General features: G+C 31.9%; 1 protein-coding gene across 1 annotated transcript in view; it reads right to left on the bottom strand.

Moving 5' to 3' along the window:
* SPR (G protein-coupled sex peptide receptor) overlaps positions 1-26,099 on the bottom strand; it is a 189,027-nt gene extending 162,928 nt beyond the window's left edge. The window contains exon 1 of the mRNA XM_085953837.1: positions 25,697-26,099. Coding sequence (XP_085809963.1) covers positions 25,697-25,942 — 246 coding nt within the window. The 5' untranslated portion in view covers positions 25,943-26,099. The remainder of the gene's footprint in view (positions 1-25,696) is intronic.
* Between the last annotated feature and the right edge of the window lie 377 nt (positions 26,100-26,476).

Genomic DNA, 26,476 nt, shown 5'->3' on the forward strand with positions numbered 1-26,476 from the left:
ATAACTATGAATGAAAAAGTGTGCACAATTTAGACCAAAACTATTATGGTTTCGTTTAGACCGGGTTTAATTGATTTTTAAAAACTAACTAACACCATCTGTAAATTGTAGTCTTAGTTCAATCAAAACAAATACATATGACTAAAAAAGTTTAGTGTGCATTATTTATAGCGAATTTTAACAGCCTACCTCCACCCTTCGCCACTGATACTATAATAGGTATATCTCCATTTTGACCTACGTGGCGCATGTGGGGCGGCTCAAAATAGAGCATACGAATTGAAAATTTAGGTGCAAGATAAGAGGAAATGTATCTTGAATTAAACTTTAAAAAACAATATGTTTTTAATTAACTATTTCTTTTATTCAACGAATAATTCACAAGATTTAAGAATGTACCATTCTAATTATTGAATGTATGTTCAATATGTTTTTATATCATTTCAAATATTATTAAAATACCTATCGAATTATGAATATGATGACTCATTATTTATAATATGGACTTGACTGCCTTTGTGATAAAATGATATTCATGTTATATAATATTGTTAAATTGATATATTAGAAATATTTAAAAAAAAAAAGCCTTTTCAGTTCTCGTATTTGAATACTGCCAGTGCAAAAAGACGACGAATCTATTGACGTACAAACGTTCTTAGAAACTCAGTTCAAAGCGAATATGACTTTAATACAAATTAGTTTCACATTAGTGCCTCCGCGATCATATGAAAAGGTAACTCACTTTACTCTAACAGTTCAAGATCAAAGGAAATTAGGTTATGGGGACCGAGTGAGAGTGTATACGTCAATGCGCGTACACCGTGCCCTCGAAACTATGGCACGGCCCATCAACTATGTAAATAATTGTTTTTCCGTTACAAAGAAGGCTCCAAACGACTCGTGGCGATACGTCACAAATGGCGAATATTCTCATTCGACACATTCATGTACAAATTTCATTCGGTGCGGTGCACTACCAATACCTTCTAACAATTTCCAGCGATGCGTTCACTCAGCGAATGTGTCATGCATAATGGAAACTGAATTACTTAACGCGTAAGGAGTAGGGGTAACCGATATCGAGTAAGGAAGAATCCGGGATATACTTACACACGTGTCAAGAATACGTCATACGTCGAATACTGACAACTGCTCTCGGTTTATGCATTGACGTTCATTTAATATTGGTGTATTACACACACTATTGCACATGCATAATGCGTGTTTCTCACACTTACACATTCAAAACCCTGAATCGAAATGTAGCTTATTGAATATAGCCTATCGGAATTTTATTTATTATCTGTTCTGTAGTGTCATAATTCTTTTTTTTATAAAGCTACGAATTCTCAGCTAAACAAAATAACTATACATTTATTTTGTACTTGAAGGTTAAATTCTGTCAGATATAATATTTTGATACACAAAAACACTTTGATGTTTGACTGAGCTATAAATATATCAAGTTGTTAAGTGGTAATTGATAATTTCGACTATTTACATTTTCCTTAACAAGTCTTGATCTTTGACCATCATAAAGCGGACATTGTCAAACAGCGTGATTTCGATGTCGGTTCCGCATTGACATTTGGGATCATTTGTTATACTTAAGCGAGCAGCATTCCTACCTGCAAGATTATATTGATGGAAAACATAATAATTTATTACGATTTTTGAAAATATCTAATAGCCATATAAATAATTTTCATATTGAGTATGCTTCTATAATTTAATCACACATCAATAAAGAATTTTGAAGTTTGATTTCGATTTTTAAATTTACGTATAAAACAGAACCTGTGGAAAATAGCAATACATTATTTATAAGTAAGAAATAGTTAACCTTTAAAAAAAAATATTTTATTATTTTAATATAAAATTGATTAAATCGTCATAATATTATATAGATTAGATTAAGTACATAAAAAAAACAAAAAAGGTTTCCTCTATAATCGATTTCTGTTGCACATGCCTAAAGTATATTAGTAAGATAGGACTGATTAAATTGAAAGCACTTTGATTCCTATTCCTAACCATTAATTTTTTGATCAAAAGTCATCCCAATTAATGTGTTTAATAAATTTATATAAAAACGGTTGTCACTTATTTTGAAGTGTCTCTAATTTATTACTTATTCGCATGATAAAAATTATTTATAATATATAAAAATCGCATAAAACATATACGTCATATTTGTCACAAAGTCATTATAATATTTGATGCGCGACGTGATGTGTTATGATCGTCGCAGCCCCAGTATGAAAAACGCGTCATGAAAACAGCCCTTAAACGGGTACAATAAACAATCCTAACATACTGAGCATAACTCTGAAACTATTTTGCCTAAACACAATCTCATCGTCTTTTGAATGCCCAATACTTGATCTTTGGGTTAGCTTAAAGCATAGGTTCTTAACCTAATGCCCTCACACCTCCCCTGAGAGTGATCGGAACGTTTACATCAACCGACCTTCCCTAAATTGAACAATGTAGGTTGTAATCATTAAATTAATTGAAGAAATTTTCCCTCATACATAAGCAATATTATGTGAAATTTAATTGGAACGCATTTTATAAATATCAAAAATAGTTATTGAAAATAAAATTCGGAAAAATATGATATAATATGGCTCGTAATTTAAAACATTGATAGAATAATTATTCATATCATATATAATTTTGAAAAACACTTTCTGAGAGAATATATTATAACCAATAAAAAAAAATCATTTTTGAAAAAAAGTAAGCCAACCCAACGGGGAATCGAACCCCGTATCTCCCAGGTTTACACCCTATCCGTTGCATTACCACTATGCTACGAGGTGATATTTGGTCAATTTTAATATCTACTCATCAGTGCTCTTCCAAATCAAGCTACTTTGGGTACGATTCCCCGTCGGGTTGGCTTACTTTTTCTCAAAAAAGATTTTTTCTATTGGTTATAATATATTCTCTCAGAAAGTGTTTTTCAAAATTATATAATATGTTCAATAATCAGAATGATATATTCAACTTGTGAATTATTCGTTGAATAAAAGAAATAGTTGATTATATATTATTCATATTTTATAAGTATTAAAACGAAACAACAGTTTTTGAAAATACTATTTACATTTCTTTGCCACACTGTATTTTTAAATATAATTATTAAGATACACCTAAAGAAGACTAGATGAAAAGAAACCATAATCTTTAAGTGGTATTTTTGGAATCCCATTAAATTTGGGCCATTTTACAATATACCATATGAAATTGAGAATCATTATTATTATTTACTTAAGTTATCTAAAGAATTGCTATTTATATTATGTACGCACTTGATTGTATAATCATTTAGGTTTAATATTATATTCCTTTGTTCTTAGAAATATCTTTTTATTGTATTTCTCTTACGTACCCGTATAATTATTATACAATGTAATCATTGTTTATATTAGTGTGAAAATGTTTGAATACGTTAATCGTACCTAGTAAATTGCTGTGATGAAGGGTGACTTTTGCAAAAGGGGTAAGCTTTGGAAATCAGAAAAAAGTACACACTTGTTAGATATACTTACGGGAAATAAGAAGATAATAATAAAATAAATTAGTAATGTCATATTATGACATTACTAATTTATTTTTTTGTGTCTTAAGATACAAAAATTCTGGAATCCAAGAATATATTTTTTTCTTGATAATTCGAAATTGATTTATTCTTTTCTCGAAAATATCGAGAAGTCTCAAAAAGTATCTTTTATTATCAAACAGACGTTGCAAAAACAACACGACGTTGATTTTACTATATTTTTTTTGACATGTCCGATATTAATAAGATTATTAATATGGGCATCCACTGACGTATTGTATTGACAGATTTTTGTTTTTACGAGAAATGGATGTTAGCGACTTGCTCAACCTATTAGGTCTATTCTCTGACTCATACTTCTTCTTTTTCGATGGCATTACAGCTCAAGTCACCGCCGTCCTCCAGCCGGAACGGTCCTCCGCACGTCTTTTCCAGTTCATGATTTTTAGCAGCTGGTTGCCATCTTTTATAATGTTGTCACCCCATCGTGTGCGTGGCTTTCCCACTGGCCTTTTCCCTCCTGGATTTCCTTCGAGGATCTTCTTCGGTATCCGTGACTTAGGCATGCGCTGGACATGGCCTGTCCAGTTTAGCCTCCGGAGTTTTATGAAGGTGGAGAGTTTTGAATCTTGGTATAAGCGGTATAGTTCCGTGTTGTAGGTACCTAATTCTCCACTCCCCACCATCATTCATGGGTCCGTATATCCGCCTCAGGATCTTTTTCTCAGAGCAGTCCACCATTTCAGCTGCTTTCATAATTAGTGTTCATCTCTGATTCATACAAAAATTGAAAAACAATATGTGTATTTGCCAGTCACAGGAGTTGAACCTGGGACCCACGACTTTATAGGCCAACGCTTAAGATGCGTGGCCATCGTGGGTTATTTTACCATATACGGGAATCGAATTCCATTGGGCGTTCTTAAACCCTCTGTCGTGTTGGCATAATAATATTATCGTTTTCAAATGTACATAAATCGTATGCTCCAAATAACCAGTTACGTTGCTCGAATTTGAATTTAGAATTTTATCGACCCCATACTCCAATACCGGTTGACTTAATATATTTAAAATGAGTTCTTTATAATAGGGAACAAAACATCTTCGAGAATGATAAACGGGCTAGAAATCGTACCAATAAGAAAGAAAATATTCTAAGAAATATAAAGCTTTCTGTACGCCAATTTGACATAATATTATATTCTATCTGATCGAATGTCATATCCAGGATGTTAAAAAACCCAGCTTATAATATAAGAATGGAAAATCAATTATCTTTACAAGAGATATAAAAAAAAATGAAATGACGTACAATATCTATAAAGGATTTACAATGTCAAATAATATTTTTAAATTATTAATTTACTTTAAAAATGGTAATAAATAAAAGAATTTGATTTATCTTTGGAGAGTTATACCGCCTGTACACGCCTGATTTACTTTATGGATTTAGTTTACTGTTTATACGTAACAGTGTAGACTGTCTCGCCAGTATCATTCTTCAAGAGTAAGCGAGACACGATGTTGTCATTTTATGGTACTATTTGACAGGTTGCGAAAATTGGTTAACCTCAAAATGAGTCTCTGCGTGGTGTAGTTCGCTTTTTTATACCAGCATGTTTGCTAATATCATTCTATTGCACAGGCGCAGATATTGCATGGTCCAATTATCGCGTGAAAATTCGGGAACTTTTTTGATACATGCATGCAATCTTGCAATTTGCACGATAATGCACGCATTTTTTGTTATGGCCGCAATAATACGTACCGTCAACAGTTAATCCATGCACGTGTAAACGGGGTATTAATGTGCTCTGATAGAACACATTTTTTATAATATTTTACTGACTCACCAAATCTAATTCAAAGAGTAAATAAAGTAGGTATTTTTTAATAAATGACATTGAAATTATTTAAAAATGTCTACGAAATATTATTTGATCGTTATATCATAATAAATTTGGTTCTGTTATATTATAATAAATATAATTTATCCCTCCGCAATGATATTGTCGCAAATGAAATTAATTATTTGACAAATAAAATAAACATTCAAAATATATATTTCGATGTAAATATAATAGATTATTATTTTGAAAGTTGGAAAATTAAAATATTAGTATATAATTATGATAAAAGAAAAGAATTGCTTCAGTATTTTGGTAACGTATTCAAATCTCAAAGTCACCCTTAAAAGTAATATGACAGATATTAAAATAATAATAATAATATAATCAGTGGTAATATTTTTCTATAAAATCAGATATTTTAGATGAAAGTTGTTATATTAATTATTGTATATTCAAAGGTTCCATATTATTATGGAAAATTTATATAAACAGTTAAGCACATTTTTGTTTCGAGTTGTGATTAATTAACATTATTATTCTTTCGGTTCAAATATAGTTTCTGCTCTAATTAATAATTAACAAAAGATTTTCGACGAAGTCAAGAAAGTCAAATTTCGCCAGATTATTCAGAGATTCGTCAAGGTTGAAAGGTGTGATTAAGTTTCTTGGAAGATGTTATCCGTCGCACGAAATATTGCACAAAACAGAGAGATATATTATTAATACTATCGACTGAAAGTACTTCATGATATTGAATTTAAATTCTAGTGGATTGAAAAAAAGTAAAAAATAAAGAACAATATAAAAAGTAGCATGCAAGAATATTATTGAATATTTGTTTAACTAATAACTTTTTAAATACTGATATTATTGACATATCTCATTAGTTAAATCAACTTCAACTGTTAAAAATGTCCCTCTGAGGCGGACGAAACCGGTCCTAATCTATTGATTAAAAATGGAATAAGTACTACAAAAAAATGCGTTTTATTAAATAAAAACAACAATACAATGCAGTTCCACCATGAATTGATAGTTAACAAAATAAAAGAATTTATCTCCATTAAATTCCCAATACATTGCCATTGTTCCCAGAATTGACGATTTTACACCTCTTGAGTGTAGTATTTTTATTGATTATAATGATCAATAAAAGGTTTTGATGATTTATACGCTTATCGAGTGTATTATTAGTGATAAGGTAAGGATTTTTATAAACACTTCAACTAGGCCAGTGATAAAGTTTTTAAGTACTATATTGTATTCATTTATTATGTAAGTTAGAATGTTATTACCTGTATTTGTTATCAGTGTGAGTGCACATAGTGCCTGAAGATGCCAAAAGGGGAAACCCGGGTCACAAGAACGACACAAATTGAATTGTACAAAACTTAAATCCATTAGAATTTAAAGAGATATATTTCCATTATGTCCAGTCTCAGTGATATTCTGCAATCTGTTATTTGAATAAATGTTTACATCCATAATGTATACGTACAATTTATTAGACATGGAAGTATGCACCATTTCTATGCTCGGTGATAACTTATGCTTATCAGCTTCTCATTGGTAACATCATCAGTTCAAAAAAATTTCATTGTACATACCGACAAAGTTACAACTCGAAAGTTTCCATCGACTGCAACTTTTAAAACAAAAATAGACTTTTTTTATAAAATTGTTCAAATCTCAAAACAAAAATAAAAACTCTGACGGTTTATAATTTTTGCCTGGTTTGCACAAATTATTGTTCTATGCATGGATTTAAAAGAGCATGTCAAAAAATATTAGAATAATTTCAAATAATAATAAGTGTGGATTTTGACTAAGTATAATATGTAATATATAAACTTCCACGATGACCAAGCGGTTAATGCCAGGTTCGAATCCTGCGTCTGGTTTTTCAATGTATGGAGTGTTAATAGATTGAGCAAGTGGCTGTCACCCATTTTTCGTACAAAAAATCTGTTAATACAAACCTCCACTCCGCGGAGGCCCATATGAATTTCTTCGGATCCGAAATGTTCAAACAATAAATATATATATAAAACCATTTAAATATTAAGTTTGTTATATTAGTAAAACGCTTGATCATCAAAAACCCATAAAATTACAAATATTAGTTGAAAATTATTTAAATGCGATCTGTGTTCTTTTTAAACATCGTGACATAGAATGATTCATACTGGCGAAAAACCATAGGTATCCATCTATATTCTTTGCCATTTTTGAGTATATTAAAGCTTTTTTGTCTTCCAATTTCCTTAAAATAAATTATACTTATCATCAATAAATAATAAATTAAATATTGCCGCAATCTTTTAGTCCCATATGTCATCAGAGTAAAACATGCTTTATTTATTGGATGGACGTGGGTCGTGGCGGACCAATAAAAATTGATAAAGTTATATCTCGAATTATTGTACTAATATATTTTGGAAAATGGAACTGCGTACAAAAGAAACACTCCTGTTATTTCCTTGAATGTTCTATACAATATAAAAAGATATTAAAAATGCTACCAAATAAAATAAGAATAATCGAAAAATACATCTTGAAGATATTATTATGAACATTAAAGTTAAAACGATTACATCTAAAACGCTTTATTATTTTTTATAATATACTCCATTATATTATATTGAGGAATTTTTTTTACTTTGTAATATATTTTTACTACTTACTTATTTTTCTCTTTTTTCGGATATCATGACTAAAGAATGCTGAATAAAAGAATAAAATATTGTCAAGGAAAGTCTTCTTTATAATTTGGTAGTAAAGTAGAGTATACACTTCATAACAGTTTGTACTCTGGGTCTAGGATGAAAAAGATATATATATTCTCAAAATAGGTAAATACTTTTTTTCATAATATATTATCTATTTATTTATTTATATTATTATAGAAGTGAATATCATTTGATCTAATTGTATGCAAAGCGTATCAGTGTAGTAAAAAATGCAAAGTTATATCACGTCATATTAAATTATACAATACAAACAATTTGACAATATAGGGAAGATTCCTCACTAAGCGATTAAGTAACCATGAAATTTTTTTTTTATTTATCTCCTTGGAAGTTCACAGAAAAATGGTCCATTTTGAAAAAAAAATGCAAAATATTTTTTTTATTTTTTTAAACGTTTTTAAACTTATAATAATTTCTCGTCGCTTCTTCTGCGGACTCGCGTACTTTTCCAGGTACATTCCCCATATTCAGATACTTCACAACTTTAGTATATACAGCCTGAAGACCTGTCTTGCAGTCATAAGTACGGTTTATTGCGACTATCGTATCCACAAGTAGTTATCTAATCCGCGTGGTCTAACGGTCATATTTATAAGGATCATAAGTGTGCTTTTGTGTCATTCGCGTGTTAGGCGTCGATGACATTGAGCTACTTTACAAGCTGCTAGTCGGCGAGCTTAAAAGCGGGTGAGTCAGCTAGTGCGAATGTGATGATGACACACAAAACTTTTCACTCGCTCAGAAGCCAACAAGCTAGCGAGTTGAAACCGTCATTTTTGGTACTCTTTAACTGGACGTATTAAGTAGTTTTTTTTACCGGCAGGTTCCCCACTATCGCTCTACTGCGCAGACGCAGATCCGCCTACACGCCAGCGAGTAGCGAGTAAAGTAGCTCGGCCTTCAACTTTACTCGGTAGATTGTTTACAATCTGCTTGTTAGCTAGTTCGATGATGACACTCGGCGAGTTTACAAGCAGATTTTAAATTCGCCAACTTGTAGCTTGTAAAGTAGCTCAATGTCATCGACGCTTTAGACATTGTATTAGACATGTTAGATATGCTGCGTCAGAGTATTAAAGCAAACATTGTATGCCTCAGATGGTTGCACCAATTATTAATAAGTACCAAACGTGTCTAGAGCTTGTATGCAAGCTTGCAACTGCAGGATAATACATGTTTACCCATACATTTTCTTTTTATGGCCGCGATAATACTTACTGTCAACAATTAATCCTTGCACGTATAAACGGGGTATTATTCATGAAAGTCTTGATGAAGAAGAAATAACATTCAATTCACTTAAATAATCTGTATATTTTTTGTTCCAATTTTTGTTCAATCCACTGCTGGATGAAGGCCTCCCCAAGCTTCTTCCAACTCTCTCGATCCAGTGTCATTCGCTGCCACGTATTTCCGCCGAACTTTACCAGTTCGTTAATCCAGTGGCTTTCAGGGCGACCCTGTAGCCCTTGGGTACCATTGGATGACGGCATTTGTCCAGCGGCTGTCTTTTTCGCAAACAATGTGCCCCGCCCATCTCTATTTCAGCTGTTTGGCAATGTCTATTACATCGCGTACTCCCGTCTGCTTCCTAACCCATTCGTTTCTCTTACAGTCCTTTCGCGTGATGCCCAAGATACACCTCTCCATGCCTCGCTGTGAAACTCTTAGGCTTTGGACATCTCTCGTGTTGAGGGTCCGAAGATACTATTCAGACGTCCGAAAGCACTCCATCCCAGCTTTGTTGTTCGAGAAATTTGATCGTGCATGCTTCCGTCTATGGGAACCTGCTGTCCGAGATAGACGTAGCCCCTGACTTGCTCGAGTTGGGTGCCATTAATACAGATAATCGCAGGGTCCGAAAAACAGTTTATCACTTACGAAAATTTGACGTCGAAAATGGTTACATGTAAATTGTACGTTAAGTATTTCACCGTGGCACAGTTCGCCGTGAGCTTTATATAAGAAAGATATGACTGTATACTATGCGGTCTCCAATTTTATTAGATTCAATATGAAAATTAATTCAATTTTCATAGATGATTTAGGCAAAATTCATGAATTCCAGAAAAAAAGCCCAACCTAATCTAACCTTACAAATAATTCAGTATATCGGCTATTTTCAAAACTTGTTTGCTGTTGGCTTCCTGTAAAGTGTAAGCCGACAAGAACCGTGTTTTATTTAGACCTGAATTTTATGTCAGTTCTATACGACCCAAAGAGGTTGGACGGTCTTTAATAGACTGCCATATATTTCCAATACAACATTTCACAGTGAAGTGTGATACAGTGAACTGCATACGTACAAGTTTCCGGACACGATTATTATTATGGTAGGATATTAAATTATTGGTAAGTGAATATATTCTTTACATTTTGTATTTTACGTATTGTTTACATTTTATTAGTTCACTTCAAGGCTTGGACAAAAACGAACCATAAGTGCGAGTGAGAAAGCATTCCGCACTTTATATCTCCGCAATATGCATTAGAGTAAGATACAATTTATACGACTTAATTAAATATTTTTTTGTACACGTTGCCAGTAAATATTGATTTTAATGACTACAGTCATTTCAAAACTGTGAGCACGTGTTGCTGAAAAGTTAGTGGTAATTATTTTTAGTTAATTTAGTATAAAATATGGATACCTATATTGTGTTTAAATTTGGTAGCTGTACTGATAAGCAATATGATGATAAAATGTTTTATAGCTAAGTTAATAATAATAAAATTGAGATTCTACTGTGCGTTATAAGCAATAAACGCGGCTTTATTTTGTCAAACAATACCTACACTCTTTATATTATTACTTTGAGGTTAATTTTTTTTATTTTGTTAGAAGTACCGTATCAAGTACCTGTGAAACTTAATAATGAGCAATATTTTTATATGTACACTGTACATAATAATCTAGTATACCTACCTAAATACAATGAAAGAAATCGCTATAAAAGATAGAGATTTTTTTATTACCTTAGGGGCAAAGTTTTATTACTGCCCCTGGCGCCAAAACACCTAGGTTTGCCCCTGCGTTTATTGTTGACATTCCCATGCCTTTTCAGTTAATTTTTGGATAACGGACACAAAGAAAAATTTCATTAGCTTAGGTTATCTTAGTTTTTGGCTTTCATATTGGTTGCGATTTCAGCATTGTGGTCCTACTATGTTGTTTAATTTGGCCCAAGACGAATATTCGCTTAAAATAAAAAAAACGAAACCATAAAAATGTTATCGGTTCGAAACCAATTCTATAATGTAATTTAATTTAACATAAAAGTTGACTATTGAATTGAAATAAAATAATATCAGTGGAAAAAATGTATGCCTTCCAAAGAGGATTTTTAAAATAGTTTTATACTTATTCAACCTATTAGGTTAATGTTTTGGATCCAGACAAACATTAATTAAAAACAGCTCGTCAATTTACAGACGTGGGATTTCAACTTTTTATGGTACTGTTACTAATAAATGTATCAATCTGACTTTCTTACATGTATGCTTACATACAAAAACTGTCGTTAAAACTTAAAGCTCGAATATTATTATATCTTTATTTTCATTACATAATTTTTTGATTTATACGCAGTATTAACGAAAACTGTGCTATTTTAGATTTTAGGTAGTTAAGTATTAACCCATTATAATATTATGTCCTTGATGACTATTTTAGTAATCCAGAGAATTCCAGAGCTAACTTACTATTTGATGCCGAGTGGAGGGTAAATTTAATGTCTATAATGTAACCAAATCTTTTCGAATATTGATATAATTATTCTACTTGCATAAGAACGAGTAACGATTAAAGTTGTTTTATAAATTCATAAAATAGAATCTTATTTACTCAATCGGTTCCATATTTCCATGTAGTTGTTTATGATTTTTCTCTTTTAAGCATGTATTTTTTGTATACATTTTATAAATACTGTTAGGTTGGTATCTATTTTTGCCCCCTCATATTATGCTGTAAACGTCTTTAGCTAATAATATTATATACATAACATTTTATTTAAATTGATTTTGATTAAATAACATGTTTGCTGTGTAGCTGAAATATTTAATAGTAATAACACATTCATGTATTGTAATATTTCAGTCAAGGTACATAATATTATTTAAAAGTTTATTACATTTTGTAAAAGATCTTCCAAAACTGGTTAATTATTAATATTCAAGTCTCTTTAATACCTGTTTTATACAAAATATTATATTGAATAAGTAAACGGTTTCAAACCCATTTTCAGATTACGAGCTTTTGACTTCAACTAAGTGCGTAAATCACGACGACCCCATTTCTAAGCTCGATAACTGGTTATAATAATATCAATTAAGAATTTGATTTATATGAATTTCAGGAAATTTCACCAAGTAATAATTAACAGTCACAAAATTAATTAATCAATTAATTAACTGTCATTATGGGTGAAGTTTATCTCCGTTCAATGAATCAATATCAAGAGCGACACCATTCCTGTTTTACAAGTAAATTATCAATCAAATAAGATATTTTTAACGTATGACATTAAATACACAGATAATTTTGAAAACACTTCTGAGCAAATTTAAAAGCAGTAGAAAATTTTTTTTTTGAAAAAAATACGATACCCAGTAGGAATCGAAACTGCGTCTCACGGGATTCACGCCCACGCACATCGACCACAATGCTATAGGTATCCTATCTAATTGCGAAAAATTTTAACTAATGGCCCTTACAATACTCTCTGAAGTGCTTTCCAAATTGAGTTACTATTGGCAATCGGTTCTTGTATTTTTAAATCAAAGTAGGTATTGATTAAGTCAGCGATTTCGAAACTGGGAGGCATGGAGTGTTGCAAAGGGAGGCGCAAAAATTAATGTAGCCACAGGTTTGCAGTTTTCAAATGCATAGTTTATAAAACGGTCGCTAGTTATAAACTACATAAAAAACAGTTATATAAAAGGTTGTTTGCAAACCTGTCTGAAAATATGGAGACTAATTTTATTATACCTCACTTCTGTATCTACTATTGTAAAGCGCGCTGGCTATCTCGTGAACAAATTAAATAAAAGGGTCAAATCATACTGTTGAAATTTGTGGAAAATTTGTTTAGGAACCATAATTTTTGTTGTTAAACTTGTATATTAGGTTGAAATTAAAGTGAATAAATCAATGCAAGGACCACTAATGCATTTATAAGAAATTGGAGCTTTGGAAATCAAAAATACAAAAAAAAAAGGTCGCCATGTTTCCACTTTTAAATGATTTCTGCGCCGGATATATTGAAGTAAACAAAAATCTATTTTTCTACTAGTTTCTACTACTTCTTACTAGTTCTTCGTTTGTTTGCTTAGCACTTTTCACATTATTTTAGTATTACTAAAAAAAAGTCGCCTGCTCTGTTTCAAAGCCATTGAATATTTTAAATATGTGGTTGTACGTTGCGATTTTATGTGATAACTATATGATTGATATATGTACTTAAATGATAACTGCCTTTTAATTTAGGAAACTGGGAAGGATTGACTACTATTAAAATTGATTATGCTAATACACAAGCACATTCATCGCATGGAAAACAAATTAAATTAAAAATGAATCTAATATAAGTAGTAAAACCTTGTTTATTTTTATATTTTTTCCCTTTCATTTTTATATTTGTACATTGTTGACCATTTAAGAAGGGGGGAGGCGCCAAAAAAAATTTTTTTTAAATAGGAGGCGTAGTAACATAAAGTTTGGAAACCACTGAATTAAGTACTTAAATTACGAACCGACGTCATGGATCACTCCAAGATTTTTCGTTGTAACTTACTTGAACTTATAATTTATTTTATTTAACTATTTTTTTTATTAAATATACATAATTTTGAAAATACTTTTAAGAAAATTATTTTCTAATAACAATAATGTTACATTCTTAAATCTTTTGAATTATTCGTTGAATCAAAATTAGTTGAACATATATAACGTCTTGAAAACACTTTAGATATATACCCACTAGAAGAAATCATATTTGAAAAAAAAATACGAAACTCGACGGGATTTGAACCCGTACAACCATTGGAGTTTCGTATTTTTTTCAAATACGTTGTTTTCTAGTGGGTATATATCTGAGGTATTTTCAAGTTATGTATGTTCAATATATGGAATGTTACATTCTCAGGCACTGGCAGGAACTACTCGAAACATCGTAATGCAGAGAAAGTGTTTCAGGTTTTTTATCAACATCTTAAACAGATTAAATATTTTTAATGTAATCGCCGAGATTCAATACTATGCATACAGCAATTTCGTGAAAACTGTATTACTTATTATTGTTGGGTTTTCATTGGCTTCTGAAATTAGCATAGGCAACACTATTTTCGTTGTGTTATCGGCTTTTATTGAGATTACATTATAACAAGCATTTTCAAGTTTGAAAATTGGTGTTACGTGATGACAAATGAGAAATCAGCGCATATTCACCATATTATTATGATAGTATTGTATAGTGAGTATATGTTGGAAAAGATTTCTTATAAAAAAAACAGACAGCTCACTGTGGATTCGCTGCCAAGCTCTATGAGTTTACCCGGCCAATATGTTCATGTGGCGGAGGGCTACAGGATGCAAACCACACCTCTGGGAATGTCAGAGAATGCGCTCCGAGAGGAAAGAGATGCTTATGTCGGCCCAACCAGCTGTTGGGGCAATCGGGCCTTCTAACCTGGTCGCCGCAAAGGCTAATTATATTGCATTTAAAAAAAATGTGACGTGTTATTGTGGACGTGATAATTACACATAGTTTTGTTTGTCCGTATTGTTTTAGTTTTTTTGTATCTTATATTATAATACCATTAAATTTCGTCCCTTTCTTTCCCATGGCACAGTAAACTCAGTCAAAACTTAAGATCTGTATATCAGAGACATTCCCAGGCATAAACAACTACTGATGCTGCACAGCCAAACATAGGGCCTCGTGATACGTTCGATTAAGACCCAGTGTGGTGCGTGGCGGGTTGGTTTGGAGGGTCCACATTTGTGTTGTCGATATCTTTTATCTGTCAGCTATTGGACGCTTTTAATTTCAGTCATGTAAATTCAGTCACAGGACAAGTGCTTGGCGACCTCAGTCTTGGGTAATTATTCTTGAAACATTTGATTCTTTACATCCAAACGTAATATGGTTATATAATATGCCCTATTAAGACCGGGTGTCCTGCGAGGCGGTGAGTTTTAGTGGGAACATTAACTTCAATGACATAGGATAGGAAGGTTGCAAACCCTTAATAGAAGATGGCACAAAAAGAAGAAGGTATTTTAGTAATTATCCGGTTGATTTATTTAGTCTCAAAAGCGTATATTTTTATATTTTCCAATCATTAACTTTTAATCCGATTTTATTGACGTAGGTTTAATAAAAAGTATTTTAGAATATTTTAAAATAATAATTTCCGAGAATAAAATAATTTTCTAGGTTGCTCTTTTTAGTGAAATAATTGCCAGGTTTCTTGATAAATTTAATGTGTGTTTCTGACGACAGTTCAAAGTCGCGTATCATTTTAATGAAAATCGGGGAATAAAAAATATTATGTTAATTATTATTTTAATGATCTCGAATAAACTAAATTTAATATTCATTATAAAATTGGGAAACATTATACGTAAAATAATTAAAACCATCCAATATTCATAAGATGTCGATAAAATGATATTTCACTAATGACGTGCTTCGTGAAACACATTTAACTTGTTTACGTACAAAATTATTGGCATGTCAAACACACGTCAATTTTAAATTGAAATCATCAATATATTAATCTTCAAAGCTTATTATTATTTTAATTGTATTCGTGTAAATTCAAACTTCTGGCAGAGTAAACATAATGTGTAGGCTTGGAATTTCTCACCAGCAGTCACCCAAGACTAGGGTCACTATGGACTAAACTGTATTTTAACTGAATTTACATGACTTTAAGTTAAGAGTAGGGAATCCAATCCCGAGCCAAAATTCTGATTCCGGGATTTCGGGATTACAATTTGACAATCCTGGGATCCCGAGACTGGTCCCGGGATTGGCTTTTTTCCATTGTTAATATAAAATGTTTATATGTACAAATAACATTGATAAAATCGGTCAAAATAAATCTAGTATAATTTATACTATTTAAGACATTTATTGTTAATATTGTATACGTTCAATCTTGGAAATACATAAGTTTATTGGAGTAAATAATATTGTAATATAAATAATAATGTGAATTTAATATTAGATTGCTGTTTTTGATAGTAAAGACTTAATGAATGGATTAGCGATATTTAAAATAGTAAAGCAAATCATGGTTTACTTATGGTCTTTCCGCTTCATAAATCTAATTAGTCAGCCAAATATGAAACTGCAATAAAACGTACGAGATCATGGTGGAATTACTTTGTTAATAGTACGAAGCATTGTTTTTTTCCAATTTTTCCCATTTTTATTAATTTATGTGAAAACTTACTTGGCAACTTACACATGGGTATACTTTAATCAAATTTCATTCAAACTCAGTTTATTTCTAATGTAGTTATTTGTTATCAAAGGTATTTTTTCAGTTATATTTTCGGTTTGATTTTATTTTCCATAAAAATTGATAAAAAAATCAATCCCGGGATTTATAGGTATCGAAAATAGCTCGGGATCTCGGGATTGGAATCCCTAGTTAAGAGTGCCCTGAAATTGGCCTTTGTGGCAACCAGATCGGACGGTCCGATAGATCCAACAACTCATTGAACCAACAAGAGCTGCTCTTTGTTTTCGTACACATTTTAGGAAATTCTCAGAGGAAGTGGTTTGTATCATGGGTTAGTCGTATCAGATTACCAACGCCTTGGACATTTTGCCACTTGCGGAGGTTGCGTAGACAAGAAAATCTCTTTTTACCTACTGTAAAATAAGAACTTTTTGTCCACGTGTTAAAACTGTGAACTAACAATCCCTTACAGTGCAGCTAATCATACTTCCGTTTTCAAATGAGGAAAGCCCCCAAATTTATCATTTCAATTTACGCCCCCGTGTTGTAAAGATCTGTCAATTTACGTAATTTGAAGCTATTTGTCTAAAACTATCAAGAGTGATGTTAGAATTATAACTAGTACACTTTTGGTTTATTTCAAAGAAGAAAAAGAATAGCATCTAAAAGGAGAGCCGATATTAAATTTAATCCTGCCTCTAACACGCGTTGCTGCCATGACAGGTACGTCACTAGAAGTCTTCTACTGACCTACAAAGTTCTTAAGAATGGATGGGGAAGCCACAGTCAAAAACTACCTAATCAAGTCTCGCAACTGAACAGAATCTGACATTCTCCATTTTTGACCGTTCTTTAGATAAGTTCGTAGGACTGTACATGCGATTACAGCGACTTTCTGTTATCGCCGATTTGTTGTTGTCAGAAAATATGCTTCTACTGCTTTCTAATTTTTTCTACATTATGAATAATTGAAGAATATGATACTTTTTATTGCGAAAAATATGGCAGAAGTATACACGTTTTCTGTTCTTAATATAAGATATAATTATTTCTCTTATCTTATTGGCTCTGCTTAAAACTTCCACATTGGTAATGTGATCAGCAAGCCTCTAAATCTAGATATTATGATGGAGTAAATTTAGACGCTCGGATAAAATATTTTACAGTTAAAAAAGAGAATGTAAAGATTTAGTGCTATAGTCTGTATGGGTACTGACTTGACAACACTAACTGGATAATTGCGCGCCGGTAAAAAATAATTTGATGCGTGAAAAATGAACGTACATTAATACTTAAACAGCAAAATAACAAGTACCTTTCAGTCTAATGTAGTGTTGAGCATATTAACAAGCTATCATCGTTGTCAATGATTCAAATAGCGCTGAGTAACATTATTTTTTATGAAGCCTTTTGGTTGGGCTAAATATGGTGGCCGTCATTCCTAATTTCCCCACCTACCTCAAATCCTAATTAATTATTGTCACAAGACCAGGCAACCAGCAAACACGGGTCATGAGTAGAGGTGAGTTGGAAATACTGTCACCAGTTTGTGTACTCAAGTATCTGATGAAACTACCCATACTCAGTACGCGTGGCCCAATAAACTCGTTTCAAGAAACTTGTGATGATATCATCGCAAGTCTTTCGCTAGTTTGTAGACTTTCAAAACTATTGGCAATAAACGCGCGCGAGCGAGATAGCACTTGGACAATAGGTCATAAACTGCGAAGTGACGGCAGTTTAAAATAAAAAAAATCATTGTTATTAATTTTATGTTACCTTACAAGAATAATATATAACATAACATAAAAACAACTCATAAATTTAAAATGTATTTAAAATTTTATAATAAATGGGACATTTCGAAAAGCCCAGCTCAGTGTATTTTTAGCGATTCTATTGAAGCCGATGTTTCAAATACTAATAAGGAGTTTAGTGTTAGTTCCAGTTGAGTATGAGACTTATGTCGCATACGCACGCCAAATGCTCTATATAGTATTCTAAATACTAGTAAGTATTTTGGAACAAGTTTTGATACTAAGTATTTTTTTATAATGGTAGTAAGTATACTTAGTCTTCAAAATGGACACGTTTTACCACCTCTAGTCATGAGATGACGGCGGTCGTGTGCGGGCTCGTTATAGCTTAGCCGTCGTTTGCCACCGAGTGACTCAACACGTATATGTTTGACCTTTGTTGCGCTAAATCTAATACGGTTTGAGCGAACGCCGCGTCTATCATCCATTCTGAACTTGTCATCATCATTCATTCCAAAACCAAGTGAAACCGTTGGAGTGATACGTATTACGTATTCCGAGGTGTCGACTCGTTTTATATTATGATCTTCTAGTTCAAACATAATATGAGTGCAAAGCATTAGACGTATGCACTATTTTCTCGGTCGGTCCCCCATGTCGAGGATCGTGACCACGCTGAAATGCAGTCGTCTTCTGAATTACTAATGCTTTAAATACATTATGATGCACGTTGTGTACTATCATGCTGTCAAGGCGATAAGTTTAGTCTATGGTTTCTTCAGTATGCAGAATATTTTGAACAATCACCATCTCTATAAATTCAACGATGGAGAATGCCAATTCTAATGTACCTATAAGAATTTTGAAATATTATTCATGTTAATTTTAATTAATTTTAGCAGTTCTATGTGTGCGTACGTGAAAATTACTTGCGTGATTTCACCCAAAGATAATATTTTGAACATAAACCAACTTACAGATTCACGCATTTTTCACATGAGCCAAAAATGTGTAGGCATATAGAAAATGATAATAAAACGTACATTGAATCATGCCGGTGCGGTACGCGTGAGGTGACCTCATTTTTCTTCTGGTGATTTCGGCAGATTTTGCCGTGATAATGTTCGTTTATTGTGTATGTTTATTATGTACTTATTTTAAACCATTCTCCTTCAATCGTGACGTATCAATTCTAACTAATTGCATGTTTAAAGGCTTTGTTAACTAGTTTATTACACAATTTATGAATCAACTTAATATCAATTGATATTGATTGTTGTTTTTTTTTCTTTTTAATCTTTATTACAGCAATTTAATGTCGACTGAAAATAATAACATCGTTGTTACTATGCTTTTAAATTGTTTCCATTCAAAAAAGAAGATTCATTCATTTATAAAAGGCTTTGTCGGCTTTGAGGGTGTCGGTAAATAAAAATAATAATAATACAAAAACAAAATAGTATAGCCACGAAGATAATGAAAAGCAGAGGGACAATCGGAGGTAGATTTAAAAAAATTCATAATGTTAAATTCTTCCTGTATTTTAATCTAGCTCGCTCCGCTGAAGGATTTCTCCTGCTCTGATTTTAGACAGGTATACAAAGGTAAATAATGATATTGCCCGAATTGTGTCTTACAAGGCTACTCCCTTAATTATTATTTTTCTGTCAGCAAGTATCAGAACGGCGAATCAAGATCGGCTAAATTTTATTCTGTTTTTTATCTCGTGACTTGATTTATTGTACTTTATTTAATGACCAACTGAATATAACATGTTTTATCGTAATAAGTCAAAACAGATAATAAAAAAAAATAGTAAGAAATGGTAACAAAGAAAGATATGTCATATGAATTTGTGGTTGACGGTGTAATTACGTCAGTTATATTAAATTTTATGTATCGTTACAGTATAAAAAAATTCGTCTGTCTATATATTTTCATTATGCCATATTTTTGTTTTAATTTTGTTAGTTCTTCTCAATATTTCAAAAGGTTCTAAATTTACAAGATTAAACTTCTCAAAAATAACGCACTTGCAAAAATTCAATACGAGTATGTCATTTCATCAGATAGGAGCGGTGGAAGATTGACGTGAGGTGCAAGCATAAGGTCCCATGCCTTTATTAAACCGTTGTTTAATAACGCACTTTCAATCAGTACGAGTAAGTGACGTTGTCAAATAGCAGCGTTGGAGTGGTGAGTGGGGTACAGGTAGAAAGGCAGTGCTTACTTCCAAGGGTTGACAATATAGATGAATACGTTGGTTTATTTATTTCTTCATTTTGTGTTTCCGCATTTTACATAATATTTAAGTAACGGTCTATCGCTAATATATTATGTAGGTATATGAAATATTGCATAATATTATAATGAAATAAAACTATCTATTATACAATGTTTATTACGGATAATTATAGAAAAATGCATAATGTGCTTTAGTTTATTAATTAATTTTACGATATATTAAAAGAAACTTCAAAAATATGTCTATTAGAAAAACCCTATTAACAATCTGAACCGCATGGGACTACACTTGAACTACTATTAAGCTACTGATAAAATTACTAATCACGCGGATATTACCTAAAAACCAGAACTTACTATTATTCAGGCCGTGGCACTGGATTGCGAATTACGATGGAAGTGCTAGTTAGTGATTATATTAGAATGCAATACAGTAAGTAGAAGAGAAATAACTAGCACGACCATCAAAGTTTACAATCTTGCGGAGGGGAGCATTGCGGATCGACCAGATAAGTGAAATAAACACACATTAAAAAAATTCTCTCATAGTAAAAAATGTCGCATGCGGGTAATTGAAAAATATAGTTGAAAATAAGTGGTTATGCATGCAATTTTTGATTATTGTGTCTATACTCGACAACTCCATAATTCAAATGGATGAATTAGAAAATACAAAAAAAAAACGCTAATAATACCCTTAATTTTACCACGAACTCTTGGAAAACGCTACTGTAAAGCATTACACTGCCTTTAACCTTAGCGATACGTGGAGGGTCCCGACAAAGATCCTGGCCTGGGGACCGCATCAGGATATGGGGGCCTTGTTAAAAACAAAATTATGTCAATTAAACATAAATATTAGGTACATAAAAATAGTTCTGATTTAAATAATATAACATATAAAATACTTCTAAATACTTACATAAAATTACAGCATAATAAAATTTCAAAAACACCTCACTAAAATAATTACGGAAAACTGCAAAAATAAGCTAAGATAAAGTAAATTAATTCAAAGTGTTTAATTAAATTAATAATCTTAAATTACGGAAGGCATTTAAGGATGTCTGAATTATAAATGATAATTATGTGGGTGTATTAATGGCGTGATTAGATTACTGCACCGCCTTGCGAAATGAGCATTAATTGTGATATTACACCACATTCATCGCAAGGTGTGGCGGTGTGTGGAATCTGGTGATAAATTATTTACATGGTAGATAAAGCTCCTTTCCTGCGAAAGGAATTTTGGGTAGGTTCACATTATAGTATTAATGACTACATTATTCGAAAAGACACCAAATCAAATACGTTTGAAAGCTTTTATATTAACAATATTATATTTTTTATATAGATGATGTTATTTTAATATAATCTTTACTGAGCTGTTCCGGGTAGCAGATGACAGGCACAATAAGAAGATAGATTTAAATGAAAAGGGGTAGATCGTCGTCATCCAGCAAATCGGCTCTCGCAGTCCAGTACGTAAGTTATTGGCCTTTCATCCAGGAACTCCAGGTTCCCGGTGAGGTTACAATAATTATATTTATATATTATAAAAGCGATCTACGCGTTGCAGGTTTCACGTGGCGGGAGGCGTAAGACTGAGCAATGGACCGAGGGAGGTAGCTGACCCTATGCTCCAATGCTGGGGTGCAACGAGGTGAAGTGACTAAGTAAATAATCATTAAAAAAATCATTTTGACAAATTTGTCACATCTGAGGTTTCAACAGCTTAACGACGAAATGAAATTTTAATAATACTCGTAATGTGAAGTGTCTAGTAAATTCTATTGTATATTAATGTAATTCTATTATTATGTAACGAAACTATAAATGATTAAATGACTGTATTTGAGTGCAGAGTTTTGCAAAAGATCTTTGGCACTATCAGCGAGAATTGCAGCTGGTGACGTCACGCAATCGTGAGCTTTATAAGCTCTTTAACGAGCCGGATGTATCAAAATGACAGGACAGATACGACGTACGTATGTATGTACGGTATATATAATTGTTAATACAATGAAAACTTATAACACATAACTCAAAACTCTATCCCTACCAGAAGAAAAACGAAGTGCATTTAGGTCTCGATTTGGCGTTGGCTTGATGGCCTACCGAAACACTGAGAGTCATAAACTGGAGAAGAAGAACGGATGACCGAGCAGAGTGAAGATTTCTGCTTGAGTCGGGTTAGGTCTATTCCGGACTGCAACGTCAATAAAAATATTTCAATGGACAATTACATAATATAATATAGTATAACTTAACCTTTTAAAAGTTTCCGTTCAGTAAAAGTTAACTTTCCGTGTCCTGTCTATGATCCACAATAGCAATACATTAGTTCAATAGGGAAATAATTAAAAAAAACATTGCTCTGAGATCCTAAAGGCGTTTGAATTTTTTGCACAAAATTTTAATTTAATGCCTAGATTTTTGACAAAAATGAGTTAGTCTAAGGGCGTGTTGTAGCAACCCGCAATGGAATTTTTAGTTTACCAAATAAATAACCCAGTTATTTTCCTATATAATTGAAATGATGAATAATCAGAGAATGGATTATTAGATTTATGACTCACTGAATAATATTTTGACTTATTTTTTTAATGAAAAATAAAAATAATTGACAACTACAGTTCCAAGTTCGAATCCTGGGTCGGGCAAGTACACATATTGTTTTTCAATTCGTGTATGAGTCAGAGTATCGACTTAGTAGGTTGAACAAGTGGCTGACATCGTAAAAACAAAATCTGTACAAACCTCGACTCTGTGGAGGACCATATGATCCTATTAGGGTCGGACATGGTCGGAATAATATAAATAATTGAATGCACTACATTGAATGGGAATATTAGCTTTATTCCTTGAAATTTTTAGTTGTTTCCCTAAATAACTAGGATATAGATACAGTCACACATAGGTCATTGATATTTCAGTAATATTTTGTGTACTATTATAATATTGTATTTATATTGCTAGGTTTTTTGCGTATTATATTATACGGTTTTTTTTTTGCTTACTCGTACAAGTGTACTAAAGTGCATCATTGTTCTTCGGTGTGATGGCCATCAACCGTCGTAAAAAAACTTATATTTACTCGCCTGGTATACAGGCAATTACTAACATACTGTACGCCAGACACCTATGGGGGTTATCAACCCCAATGGGTGGCTTTAAAAATAAAAGCTCAGAATTATAAAAATCTGTATTCGCAATTCAAGCAGATAGCAACGTAGTTTTAAATTTTATACACGATAAACATTTTAATAATATGAAAAATATTTTATACTGTTTTTTATTCAAATTATTTTTTAAAAAAATATTCAAATTATACTTATTATCAAATTTATTTAAAATTAGGTGAAAATCCCATCTAAATAACATGTGCAAAACAATATCTAAATTATCCCATTGAAGGCAGGGTGAATTTTACAGGATCACTTAAAATGGTATTGATTGGCAATTGATATGACTCATTTATTATTCATTTAATTTAAAATAAGTTTTATAAATATTTATAATTATCTGATTATTCTATTATTGATTTATATTTCAAAGTTAAGTTTGTGTATCAGTGGAATCAAAAAAAACATGTCAATTTTGTTTTTGGGTTTTTTTTCCTTTTTTATACAAAATGATATAGATAAAAGTAAATTATAAAAGAAAGATATACCTGCTCAAACTGGTGCTAAATATATTATTATTCAATATAATTCTAATATGGAGGGCTATTATATGTTTTTACTGTCTCAAACACCTCATACTTACCTACCAAACTGATAATTATTTTGACAAATTGAAATAAATTAAATAATTAAAAACATATATATATGATACCACGCCATAAATTGATAGCTACATCTATTTTAAGTAATTTCACCTTTTAAAAAAATCAAAATGTGATTAAAATTGTTTGATTTTCGCCATATCCTACATATATCCCGTAACAGCGGCGCTAAATTGGCACCAATAACAATTATAATGCAGAAACTATGTGCTGGCATGTATAATTTAGGAATATGTAAAATAACAGAAAAATTGCCTCCAGTCCACCTATAAATTCATTCTTGTTTTATTACTGACTGCAACGAAAAATATTTTGCGTAATAAGTAAACACTCAATTACACAATTAATCACAATTATTGATGAAATCATCCGAATGGCCAGATTATAATATAATCTTCCTATAAATCTTTTTCTTTATTTGCAAAATGGTACATATTTTATTTTAATGAACCACCAAAATATATTATATTATGATATACACATATTATAATAATATAATTATTAAAATTTTTTTCAGTGCATAATGCGAATGACTATATAGTGTTCTTTTCACTTATTTTGTTAATCTGTTGTTATTATTTGACTTAAAAATAATGTTTTTGAAATTGGAATTGCACAAAAGACACGTGCGCATTTCGGGCTTTAAACTTTGGAAAATGTAACATTACATCGGATTAAATAGGCCTGTTTTCGTACCCTTAAATATGACATTCCAAACTTTGTTACTTAATTTAATGAATTTAATAATATTTCCATTAAAATTAACATGTTACTAACAACATTTCAATTCTAGTTATATATTGTTATTTAGGATTTTATAGGCAACAGGTATTAAGCCATACTGAATTCTAATTTATCTTTACATACTTTATTGTTTGTAGTGTTGTGCTTGTCATATCATCCAAATCTGGAGCATAATAATGCTTACGATATAAATATGAAGTTTAAAAGGAATTATGTGAATACGAATTTAATTATTAGGTCAGCTGGTTTGCAAAGTTTTTTATGTGAAATCGTAAAGACAACTTATGCTGGTTGGATGTCGTAACCCAGAATGGAGACAATATATAATATATAAAACCATGCTTTACTCGGGCTATTGCCCATGTATAGATTTATTTAACAAATATTATATTAAAATCATCCACCATGTTATTAGAACGCCAAGCCGTCTGCAAGACCTAGCCAGATAGCTAGCTATCACCAACTGGCTCTGTTTGTATAAACTATTTCGTGTATTATAAAAGTAAATAAAAGTGACTAACCTCATTCATGATGTTCCAAGCGTAGCAGGCTTCGACCGGAGTAAGCGGTTTATAATGATTTCCAAACGTGTACATGTAGAAGAGCCAAGGTGCCGGGAAGAGAAGCGTGAACATATCGCACAAAGCCATGGCCATGAGCACCGCGTTTGTGGGCGTCCTCATGTGCCTCCGGCTCAGCACCACGACAATCAGGGTGTTCGCCACGGTTGTGGTGGCCAGCAAAAACGGAGCTATGTAGCCGTACATCGGTTGCGCATATTTTATGGGTAGTTCGCAGGTGACGTTCAAAAAATCGTTCAAACAGGATCGATTCGTAGTATTCAAATAATTGTCACTGTATTCCACAGTTGCGTTAGTGTAACTCGATTCTGTTGTATATAGACTTGTGTTAATTGATGGATATAGCATTGAGGGGACTTCATCTTCTATATTGTTGTTGAATAGTGATTGGAGAGTCTCATATTGGTGGTGGTGTATAGGTTCATCTGGATGGTTATTATGGTGGTTTCGGTGTCTGATTAAGCTCGGCGTCTGGTTTGACTGGAATATGTAGTCGGAGGTCTTCATTATTAATTCGCTTTGGTAGTCGGGTGAGTCGGGGCTTGGTAGCATTTTACAATGTGATAAATCACTTCACGTCATCTTTGCAGTATTTTTTTTAAAAAATTCAAATCAATTTGAAATTTTTTTTTAAGTTTTACTATTTATAATTTAAACGAATATTATTAGCTCTTTGTCATTTTAAAGGCGAATAATTACACGAAAATGATTACAAAACTA

The sequence above is a fragment of the Rhyacophila brunnea genome, unplaced genomic scaffold (genome assembly GCF_057557595.1).
Source record: "Rhyacophila brunnea isolate RB1 unplaced genomic scaffold, BYU_Rbru_1.0 scaffold_4, whole genome shotgun sequence".
In the NCBI taxonomy this organism is placed as follows: Eukaryota; Metazoa; Arthropoda; class Insecta; order Trichoptera; family Rhyacophilidae; genus Rhyacophila; species Rhyacophila brunnea.